This window comes from Enhydra lutris, unplaced genomic scaffold, assembly GCF_002288905.1.
Source record: "Enhydra lutris kenyoni isolate GAN:26980312 unplaced genomic scaffold, ASM228890v2 scaffoldscaffold45, whole genome shotgun sequence".
Classification (NCBI taxonomy): Eukaryota; Metazoa; Chordata; class Mammalia; order Carnivora; family Mustelidae; genus Enhydra; species Enhydra lutris.
The window spans coordinates 1,164,074-1,175,397 of NW_019154129.1; the positions used below are offsets into that span (position 1 = coordinate 1,164,074).

The following is an 11,324-nucleotide window of genomic DNA, read 5'->3' on the forward strand; positions in this document are numbered from 1 at the left end:
TGCGTCATCAGTCTGCGCTGAACGCACGTTTAGCGCGCCTCGCGCAGTGGAGCGGGTACCTTGTTGCAGCAATGGGCTGCGCCGCGGCGGCGTGTCGCTCCCTGTGGCACCTGCGCACGGGCGCCCTGCGGCCTTACTCAGGTAAAGTAGGAGGACGGCCGCGGCCACGCGCTGAACTGGTGGGCCAGGGAATTTTAGCATGCGGCCTACACCGGAGAGGTCACGGGGGCAGACGTTCGTAGACGTCATAAGGCTGCGACGGGGAGCGACTTCGAGGTGTGAACCTCGGGGCGCTGATAGGCGGGGCGGGAACCGTAGTGTGTAGGGAGAATGCGGGGCGGGAACCGTAGTGTGTAGGGAGAATGCGGGGCGGGAGGGGCGTGGTGTTCAGCGGGGAAGCTCTCAAGTGTCCGCTCAGCGTCTGCGTGTTGTGGAATGACGTAATGGCACACCTGTACCGGGCGGTCTCTGCAGGCGTGGTCGGCATTCAAGGCTGAGTACAGGTGGCGACCTTGAACCTTCGTACCCTGCGGGTGTTATTCTAGCCTTCGCTCAGGGCCTCGGTAGGCACAGAGTGGTCATGCGACCAGCGGCGTGCGGTTGTTAGAAGTGCAGGTATTAGGGAGGACACGTATTGCATGGAGCACTGGGTGTGGTGCAAAAAACAATGAATACTGTTACGCTGAAAAGAAATTTAAAAAAAATTTCACTTTATATATATATATATATATACATATATATATATATATAAATTTTACATATATATATCAATATATACATATATATATATATATAAATTTTACATATATATATCATTATAGAAAATTCTGGAAGCACATGACTTATTTTTAAAAAACTGCTAAGGGGCGCCTGGGTGGCTCAGTGGTTAAAGCCTCTGCCTTCCGCTCAGGTCATGGTCCCAGGGTCCCAGAGTCCCGCATCGGGCTCTCTGCTCAGCAGGGAGGCTGCCTCCTCCTCTGTCTCTCTCTCTGCATGCCTCTCTGCCTACTTGTGATCTGTCTGTGAAATAAACAAATAAAAAGCTTAAAAAAAAATAAAACTGCTAAGTAAAAACTACCCAATCCTCCAAGCCTAAAATAATCACGAAATAGATTTTGAGCTTTTGAAACTGCATATTATTATATAATTAATAAATTATTAACAGGAAAAAAAAAAAAAAAAAGAAGTGCAGGTTCGAAGGTCCCACCCCTGACTTACACGGTCGTTTTGTCTGCATTTTACCAAGACCTTCGAATGACTTGCATAAAGTTTGAGAAGCACCAGGGTGGTGGAAGCATATAGAAGCATAGTAATTGGGATAGGGAGATGGGTCCTTCTCCCATCCCCAGTCCTTCTATCCTTTTTTCATCACCGCTGCGTCAGGAAATTGTTGTGAGGTCGTTTTCTCCAAAAGCTAAAGCATTCATGAACCTCCTAAAGATTTTTGCCTTTTAGAAATAACCACTTGTGCTTTTGATTACTAAATGTGCTTTTTCTGCAGCTGTGTTCCATTTTTTAAATTAAATAATTTCAGGGAAATTAAATCCTCATGGTAAAAGCGGAAAACCAGTATTGCTTGCCCCTAATAGAGTAATTTAAAAAAAAAGTGCTGAAAACAAATTAGTAAATTGTATTAGATTGTCTACCAAGGCCTGAACCCCAAACTATCTTTATGGTTAAAAAGGGGGGGGCGGGGAGAGGGAGATTAGCAAGTATTAGGAAGGTATTTATTAACTGAGACATTCTCTTTAATGATATTAGAGGAATTGAGAAATATTTAAAAGAATAACTCTAACTACATGGGTGTATTTAATGCATGTTTATAAACCACTTAAGATCTTCCCATATACCATTTAAAATCTCCTAGGTATCATCATTGTTAGGTGTTTCACAGTTTGGAAAAGCACTAACGTAAAATGATGTATTTGAGAGCTTCAAGCACTGGCCTCAACTTTATTTTACTCAAATTTAAAATGTGTGACAGTGCAGGGAAAACTCAGAGGATTGTTAAACATGACTTAATGTTCCTTTGTTGAGCCAATGAGCATAGCAGATTAAGAATCATTCTTTTTCATTTATAAAGTTACTTTGCTTCCTATATCTCGTTTTATCTTTATGATAACTAAGAAAGGTGTTACTATTATGTTTCCTTAAAAAAGAAATAACCTGATTATTATTGCCAATTTTATTTGTAAGTAATGGTGATTCTGATTTGTCCAAGGTTACTGTTAGAGACAAGAAACACATTTTCTTTCTTTTTAAGATTTTATTATATATTTTTAAAGTAATCAGTAATCTCTGCCTCCACTGTGGGGCTTAAACACACAACCCCAAGATCAAGAGTCTCATGCTCTACTGACTGAGTGAGCCAGATGCCCCAACCATCCCATACTTTTTAAAGACACCGTGCAGAGATCGTGCAAAGGTAGATGGCATACATTTCAAGACCCAATCTTCCACACCCCCCACAAAAAAATCATTTATTAGGTGCCGGAATCTGGAAAAGTAGTGGCGGTGCTAGGGAACTGTGTAGTATTTTTTTTTTTCCTTTTCAGATTTTATTCATTCATTTGAGAGAGAGCATGAGTGGGAGAGAGCCAGAGGAAAAATCACACTCCCCGCTGAGCAGGGAGCCAAATGTGGGGCTTGATCCCAGGACCTAAAGATCATGACTTAAGCTGAAGGCAGGTGCTTAACCATCTGAGCCACCCAGGTGCCCCTGTAGTATGTTTTTAATAGAAATACAGTCCTGCCCATTAGAAGCTGTGTATTTGAACTCATCCTGTGTACTCAGCCCCTTGCTATTTCCCCTTAAATGTTGTGTTTTTTGTTTTTTTTAATGAGTACCCGGTTGTCTTTCCCATTAGCATGTTTTGAGATGGGAGTAACAAATGAAAGAAGAAGCATACAAGATTATCTTGAGAAATAGGGCCAGCTCGTCATTTTCAATTTCAATTCATAGGAGTCCTCTTTCTGCAAGGAGGCCAGGTTAGTGGGAGCACAAGTCCTTGGAGTTGGAGGCAACAACTTGGGACAGACTACCTTGCCTTTGTCAAATGTGCCAAATTGTTCTCCATATAAAAACATGGTCATGACCAGAGTGACCTGCTATGTTATGGCACAGATTTGAGTGGTACATCATACCTAGCAGAACTTGGACTCCATCCAGTTGTTGGTGTCCATTTCCTGGATTCCATCCGTTTCTTTTCTTTTCTTTTTTTTAAAGATTGTATTTACTTATTTGACAGAAGAGAGAGAGAGAGACAGTAAGAGAGGGAACAGAAGCAAGAGGAGGGGGAGAAGGAGAAGCAGGCTTCCCACCAAGCAAGGAGCCTGCCGAGCAAGGATCCAGATGCGGGGCTCGATTCCAGGACCTGAGCTGAAGGCAGACACTCAACGACTGAGCCATCCAGGTCCCTCTCCGTCAGTTTCTTGAATCAGATATGTTCAGTGAGATGGAGCAGGTCATGCAGAGGAATGGCTCAAAGCTAGGTCACCATATTTCAGACCCCCATGTCCATGCTCCTTTGTTTAGTGAGGCATTTAAAACCCTGGTTGAACCTGGTCGAAAAGTTCAAATGCAGAATCACCCCAAATTTTATCCAGCCTGTCCCATCACCTTGTGTCCAAAGCACTCAAGCCTTTTAATGAAAATCCTACAGATGTACTCAAAGTGAAGTTTTCCACACATTTTCAGGGTGTAGAAGTTAGGTTAAATGAAAAGAAGTCTGTATTAAAGATCTGGTAGTCGTGCTTAAGAGCCTTGAAACACATCTCAGGGTGATACCAATACACATCACAATTCACATTACAAACTGACTGGCCTCACTGGGTCTCTGTTTTCATATCTGCTTAATGAGCTGATAACCCCTTATATACCTAAACACATTGTAAAACTCTTAGGGGAAAAACTCTGGCGATGCCTTAATGCAAAGCTCAGAGAATACAATCAAGGTGTTACTACTAGGAGATTTTTTAAAAGACAAAATTTAATCCATCCTGAAGAATTTACATTTCGAAGAAAAGAGTTGAGTTGAATTGATAATGTGCCATAACAATATCAAACCTAAGCTCCAAGGCTTATTCACCAAATCACATGCTCCAGGCGTTTTGAGAGAACTTAAATCTGTGGTTCTCAACCTTGGCTGCAGAAAAGATTCGTGCACAGAGCTTTTAAAAAAATCCACCCCAAGATTGAATAGGGAGGAGCATCCTGGTTTTGAAAGCTCCCTAGGAGATTTGGTGCTGCCAGGGGTGGGAACAAAGCAGGCTTGGAGGGTAGGTCAACTGGAGAACCATGCTCTTCTAGAGGCCACGTGTCTCACTGCCACGTCAGCTGCCTGCTGAAAAGCCAGGTTCAGTATTTCCAGATCTTTTTGTGCTTCATGTGAAGCCAGAAATCCAGATCTTTAGGTAAAATATATGTTTTAAGTGTTGGTAACTAATTCACTTTTAAAAAAGGTGGGGGATGCCTGGCCGGCTCAGACAGTAGAACATATGTTTCTTGATCTCAGGGTCGTGAGTTCAAGCCCCATGTTGGGCGTAGAGCCTACTTTTTTTTTTTATTTTTATTTTTTATTTTTAAAGATTGTTTATTTATTTGACACAGAGAGAGAGAACAGGAGGGCACCAGCAGGGGCAGTGGCAGAGGGTGAGGGAGAAACAGGCTCCCAGCTGAGCAGGGACCCTGATGTGAGGCTCCATCCCAGGACCCTGGGATCACGACCTGAGCTGAAGGCAGCCACCCAACCAACTGAGCCACCCAGGTGCCCTGCATATAGCTTGCTTTAAAAACAAAATAAAATGGGGGTGCCTGAGTGGCTCAGTGGGTTAAAGCCTCTGCCTTTGGCTCAGGTCATGATCCCAGAGTCCTGGGATCGAGCCCTGCATCAGGCTCTCTGCTTGGCGGGGAGCCTGCCTCCCCCTCTCTGCCTGCCTCTCTGCATACTTGTGATCTCTGTCTGTCAAAAACAAACAAACAAAAAAACCACTGCAGGTTAACAGAATACATTTATGGGCATATATCATACTTACGGTATCTCATCTGTGACCTTTGTTCTGAGGTGCCCCTTTCTTCTTCCTGTAGAAGGAAACATCTCTTTTACCCGAGAGTAATAAAGAATAAACATTTGCATTGCAGCTTATGGACGAAGAATCAGTGTCAGGTTTACCAGTTCAGGAATGACCTTAGACAGTATCAGTCGGGCAGCTGTGGATCGAATAATCCGGGTGGATCACGCTGGTGAATACGGAGCGAACCGAATCTATGCAGGACAGATGGCCGTCCTGGGCCGGACCAGTGTTGGGCCAGTCATTCAGGTGGGTATTTCATCGTCCTTCTCAGCCTGGTCTTACTGAGCAGCGTGGGGATCCAAAGGCCGTAGAGTCATGAATCACATTACGTCATGCATTTGCAAGGGAGAGCAAAAATTGGCTATTAGGGTGGGAGCATGGGAGTGAAAAGTGTATTATTCTTTTTATGTATAAAGCACAGACAGACATGTAGTACATAAACGGATGTGTGGTATATATGAGGTATTAAAATTTCATCGTGTTGTGGTATAAAAAATGGTTAAGAGTCATTGCATTAGGTGAAAGCACCTGTTGCTGAGAGGGTGTGATCCTGTCCCCAGCGGGGATATTTTATATCTTATACTGAGAGGCAGAGGGAGGGGCCTGGACTTTGTAATCACAAGGACCCAGGTTCATATTCCAGCTTTCTTCCACCTCCTACCTGTGTGACTGACCTTGGGGGAGTTACATGACCTCTCTGTGTCTCCATTCCCATATCCATATCTACAAAAGGAGCTAATAACATCTACCTCATTGGGTTTTGGTGAGGAAGAAATGAAATGGCGTAGAGCAGCTAATACCAAGTCTGGCATGCAGTAGACACTCAGCACAAGTCAAATTGCCTGCTCTGAGTTCTTGGACAAGTTACTTAGCCTTTCTGGGCCTCACTTCCTCTGTCTGTATAATGGGGATGATAACAATAATAGTTTGTGCAGATTAAATGAGTTGCCTTCTTAAAGCTGTTTGACGGCACCTGGCACTTAGGAGTGCTTGTAAGTGTTAGCTCTTTTATCATTATCTCTTTTTCCTTTGATGTAAATGATACTTGCTTTCTAGCAGTAGAGAAGGAAATGACACAATAGGTGATAGGCTGCCCTCCTGATGTTGGCGTGGGCTGAACATCTCATTTCTCATTAGTGTGGGTCTTGTCCCTTAATAGGCTGTGCAGGTCCCAGAACTTCTGCTGGAACCAAGGTTTGGGCCCACTTAATGGGAATTGAGAGAGAGGCTCTTCTCTTGGTTTGTTGGCACTCTGTATCCACAGTGCTTTTCAGTCTGATGTTTTTTTTTCCTCCAGTGATTCAAGGGGAATGGGGGAAATGGCAGTCCTCATTTATTCGTTCCATTTCCTTTTTGCTTCCTTTCCCCCCCCATGGACAGGGCATGTAGCTTGCTTGGTATACAGCAAGTGGCCTCTGTGTGATGCTCAAATGTCTTTATTGTTATGTTTTTTACAGAAAATGTGGGATCAAGAAAAGGATCACTTGAAAAAGTTCAATGAGTTGATGGTTGCATTCAGGGTGCGGCCGACGATTCTGATGCCCTTTTGGAACGTGGTGGGGTTTGCACTGGGTATGTGTCTGTCCAGAAGAGCTTACGTGAGCTTGGGGGGTCTGGCCCAATTAAATTGTTAAAGTACCGATTCCATAATTCTTTTCATGTTCTCTTACCACCTTCTTATTTCCTTAGTCTTTTTAAAAGCGAAATGGACTTTTTTTTTTTTTTTGCTTAAATTTATTTAAATATTTATTTATTTAAATCAGTACTTTTATAAATAGAAGGTACAGTAAAAATAAATACAACAGAGGAGGAAAACAAGTAGAGCAATTCAGGTATAGCCAAGTGATAATCCCTGACAAAGGTTCTCAACCTGAGATAGTACGCTCTTAAAAAAGAGAGAAAAGTAAATGTTAAAAGAGAATCAAAGACACACTCACCCCCAAATGAAGACTTTCTTCTTGCCATAAGCAGAAGGTTCAGAAGAGCCCTGAAAAGAGAATAGTATTCCTATTCTGTGATTCAGGATTTCACCATGTGACCTGGTACCGCCTAATACAGGTTCTCACTGAGGTAGGTTGCTCCTAAGGATACTTGGCAGTGTCTGGAGACATTTTTGGTTGTCACGACCAGGGCTTCTGCTGGCATGTAGTGGGTAGAGGCCGGGGTGCTACCAAGTGGCCTACAATGCCCAGGACGGCTCCCACAGGGAATTATCCCGCCCCAGAGCCCGTAGTGTCGAGGTTGATGAACCCCGACCTGACATGATCTCCCTCCCCAGTGTGGTATTAGGCCCATCATTTCCTGCTCTGGATTTGACCATTCCAGGTGCGGGAACTGCCCTGCTTGGGAAGGAGGGAGCAATGGCCTGCACTGTGGCTGTGGAAGAGTCCATAGCACATCACTATAACAACCAGATCAGGATGCTGATGGAGAAGGAGCCTGAAAAATACACAGAACTTCTTCAGGTATTTGAATATACTCTGGAAAGAGGCCAATAAGGGAGGAAAGGGTAGCTTTGCAACTTGATAAGAAGGAAAAAAATAGAAAGGTAGGGAATGACAGGCCATAGAAACCTAGGACAGTGCCTCATTCTTAAGGCAGGAAGAACAGAAAGCCGAAGCTGTGGGCACTGGTCACGGCTGTGACCCAACCCTGTCTCCGGCAGACTTGGGACCAGAAGCTGTGTCTCCTGAGCCCACGCTTTTATTCTCCACTTCTGGGTCATTGATAGCTGCTGAGCAAATGTAAGCACAGACTCTTCAGATTAAATAAATGAACTCATGGGTATCTTCAGTCAATTTTCTACAGCAGATAAGGGAACTTTAATTATTTTTTAAGTCTAAGTTGGGGGTTGGTAAACCCCGGTCTGGAGCAGACCACCTGTTTCTCTAAATTGTTTTGTTGGAACAGCGCCGTACCCATCTGCTTACATGTCTGTGGCTGCTGTTCCCCATATACTGGCAGCGTTGAGTGGTTGTGAAGAGAACCATACAGCCTGTGGAGTTTGGAGTACTGACTCTCTGACCTTTTATAGGAAAAGTTTGCCTACCCCTGTCTTAGGCGGTAATATGAGGCTTTAGCCTCCAGAAGAAGACTGGACAGGTGGGAGAGTTGGATGCTGACTTGCTCTGATTTCTTTGTATTTAACCAGGTGATAAGGAAATTTCGGGATGAAGAGCTAGAGCACCATGACATAGGCCTTGAACATGATGCACAACTGGTAGGGGACCTCCCTTTACTATTTGCTGGTGGTGCTTTGAATACCTTATTAGGAAGATTAAGGGGTGGGAGGGTTTTCGTTTCCAGAGAAATAGATTTCAAAGTAACCACCCAAGAAAGCAAACCAATATACTGCTTTGACAGAAAGGCAAGCAAATCTGTGCTCCCCGCTGGGAATCTTATTTCCTCCTTCCTCCCTCATCATCTCCCCTGGAAGCTTCTTCCCCCTTCCTGATGAGAAACTAGGTGATTCAGATGTTTTGGCAGTTATGGAACCATCCCAACCTTATGAATTAAAAGAGTATGTTAGATCTTACGTCTTACCTAGAGCGTTCCAGCCCGGCCATACCAGGCCATGTCTTACTGCTACAAGTGAACATAGAACATATTTCTTTTGTTTGCTTATTGTCATTTTTAACAGGCTCCAGCATACACCGTCTTGAAGAGCCTCATCCAGGCCGGATGCAGCGCGGCGATATATTTATCAGAAAGATTTTAAAGTATGTCCACTTTCCCCTGTTTATAAAAGATGACAGTGACTAAACGAGTAGCGTTGGCAGAAAAGGAAATGTGCAATTATTGTTATATGAATTTTGTTAATAAACTTCAAGAGGTTTTTGTTTTTTCGTTAATAAAACTCTCTAGTGTTGATTTTTTTTTTTTCCTGTGCTGCCTTATGCCAGAAGGCCGATCGTTCACCAAGTTCCAGTTACAACAGATGAAGCTGGTCCTTGTTTGGTCCATGGTTAATTTTTTTGTAAAACATCAAGAATGAATCGTTAAGAAAATAATGGAAATCTTTTTTTTTTTTTTTTTTATCTTGGAGGAAGAAAGAGTGTGAGAATGTGCATGTGTTTTGGGGTGAGGGGGCAGGAGAAGAGAATCTCCAAGCAGAGTCCCAGCTGAGCTCAGAACCCAATGCAGTGCACTGTGGGGCTTTATCTCAGGACCCTGAGATCATGACCTGAGCTGAAACCAAGAGTCCGACGCTCAACCAACTGAGCCACCTAAGTGCCCCCAAAATAACAGAAATCTTTTTTTTTTAAGATTTTTATTTTTTTTTATTTTATTTGACACACAGAGATCACAAGCAGGCAGAAGAGCAGGCAGAGAGAGAGAGAGGAGGAAGCAGGCCTCCCGCAGAGCAGAGAGCCCAACGTGGGGCCTGATCCCAGGACCCTGAGAACATGACCCGAGCCGAAGGCAGAGGCCTCAACCCACTGAACCATCCAGGTGCCCCAACAGAAATCTTTAAGAATAAAAATTTTGAGTTCACTTATAACCAAAGGTAATTTAAAACACGAGGTTGTTGGGGTGCCTGGGTGGCTCAGTGGGTTAAAGCCTCTGCCTTTGGCTTGGGTCAGGGATCGAGCCCCACATCGGGCTCTCTGCTCAGTGGGGAGCCTGCTTCCTCCTCTCTCTCTCTGCCTGCCTCTCTGCCTACTTGTAGATCTCTGTCTGTCAAATAAATAAATAAAATCTTTAAAAAACAAAAAACCACAAGGTTGTTGAAGGTCGACAAAGCCAGACTGTCAAATCCTTCAATTGAGTGGAAGACTGTCATTGTTTCCAGTGGCCTCCTTAGCTGTTCCTTCTCTCCTCTGGATTTCAACATGCCAGAGGGTGCCAGGGTGTGGTTCTTGGCCGTGTTCTGTCTCTCATCTTTTTCTTGGTATCCCATTCGGCCTTGTGGCTCATTCCTCCACATTCCTATTTCAGCCTAGCTTTCTCATTTTCCAATATCCTGCTGCCTACCCGGCCCCTCCACTTGGACATCAGAGAGAACCTCAAGCTCCTCCTCCCCTCCCCCATCCCAATGCCCTACTGGCTGGCCTTCCTCATCATAGTTAATAGCAGCTCCATCCTTCTGGTCCTCAGGCCCAAATCTCCGGACTCACCTTTGACACCTACCTAAATCCCTCCCCTATCTGGTCACCTGGGATATCCTACAGGCTCTGCCAAAGCCTGGATTATTTTAGAAGCCTCTTTACTATTCTTCTGGCCTTCCCCTGTCCTCCGACAATCTGTTCTCAACCCAGCAGCCACAGTGGTCCTTTGAACTGTAAGCCAGGCCATGTTCCTGCTCAGCTCAGAACCCCTCAGTGGCTTTTCCCAGTTCCCTCAGCATTAAAATCAAAGTCCCTAAAAGGGTTTCTAAGAACCTGTGTGATCTGGCCCTCTGACCACTTCCCCCTTCCTCCTTGCCGTTTCTCAAAATACCCGCACTCTCTTGGCTCAGGGCCTTTGCAATGGCTGTTTTCTCTCTCCCCGCAGCGTTCCTTCCCAGACAGCCACCTGGCCAAATCCCTCACCAATTCTCAAACTTTAGTTTCAAATGTCACCTCTTAAAGGAGGCCCACCTTGACCACCTTTTTCAGAATTGCAAACCCCACCCCACCACATGCATCATGCTACGTGCTCAGCTCCTCCGTTTCTTTCCCCATAACACTTAACCACCTTCTGGCGTCTTATATAATGTACTTACTTGGTTTTTGTCTGTTTCTCCCTGCAAAACTGTAAACTCTGTAGGGCAGGAATCTTTGTTTTAATCACTGGCACATAGTCATCAAGGGGATTCAATGAAGAAATAGCTCTCCCTTGTTCACAGTCATTTTCATGTAACTAGTAATTCAAGACTATTCCATGTGCTTCTCTGCAAAATTCAGTAGAGATTTATTGAAAAGATGCTACCAAGTCAGGCTGGGCCCCTCGGTTCTGGTTTCCATAGAGTATGCTTTACTATAAAACTCAAAGCCTGCCCAAGAGGGGGGAAAATGCCACCAAGAAACCAAAGAAAAGCCATTCTCTGTGCTTCTTGCTGATGACTTAAGAAAACAAAAGAACAACAACAACAAAAACCAGGCTGGACATCCACATGCAAAAGAATGAATTTGGACCCTTAACAGCTTTTACAAGAATTAACTCAAATGGATTAGAAATATAAATGGTAATGCTAAAACGCTAAAACTCTTAGAAGATGCAAGGGTAAGTTTGGTGACCTTGGATGAGACAACGGTTTCCTACATAGGACA

The 11,324-nt window shown here is 44.1% G+C and overlaps 1 protein-coding gene across 4 annotated transcripts; it reads left to right on the forward strand.

Moving 5' to 3' along the window:
- On the forward strand, nt 1–8,918 carry LOC111156102 (coenzyme Q7, hydroxylase). 4 transcript variants are annotated; one of them, XM_022516714.1, is made up of 6 exons: nt 1–141; nt 5,141–5,319; nt 6,531–6,645; nt 7,399–7,538; nt 8,225–8,293; nt 8,714–8,918. In XM_022516714.1, exons 1-6 carry the CDS (start codon nt 72–74, stop codon nt 8,789–8,791), a joined length of 651 nt encoding a protein of 216 aa, XP_022372422.1. In that variant the 5' UTR covers nt 1–71; the 3' UTR covers nt 8,792–8,918. The 4 variants fall into 4 exon arrangements, with proteins under 4 accessions (XP_022372422.1, XP_022372421.1, XP_022372423.1 ...); XM_022516713.1 differs by lacking the exon at nt 1–141 and adding an exon at nt 363–474; XM_022516715.1 differs by lacking the exon at nt 1–141 and adding an exon at nt 374–503.
- The last annotated feature ends 2,406 nt before the right edge of the window (nt 8,919–11,324 follow it).

Coding starts and splice junctions, on each gene's coding strand:
- LOC111156102 (XM_022516713.1), top strand. CDS start 363: ATGCGGGGCGGGAGGGGCGTGGTGTTCAGCGGGGAAGCTCTCAAGTGT. Junction 6,646..7,398: donor CGTGGTGGGGTTTGCACTGG/GTATGTGTCTGT, acceptor TGACCATTCCAG/GTGCGGGAACTGCCCTGCTT. Junction 7,539..8,224: donor AATACACAGAACTTCTTCAG/GTATTTGAATAT, acceptor GTATTTAACCAG/GTGATAAGGAAATTTCGGGA.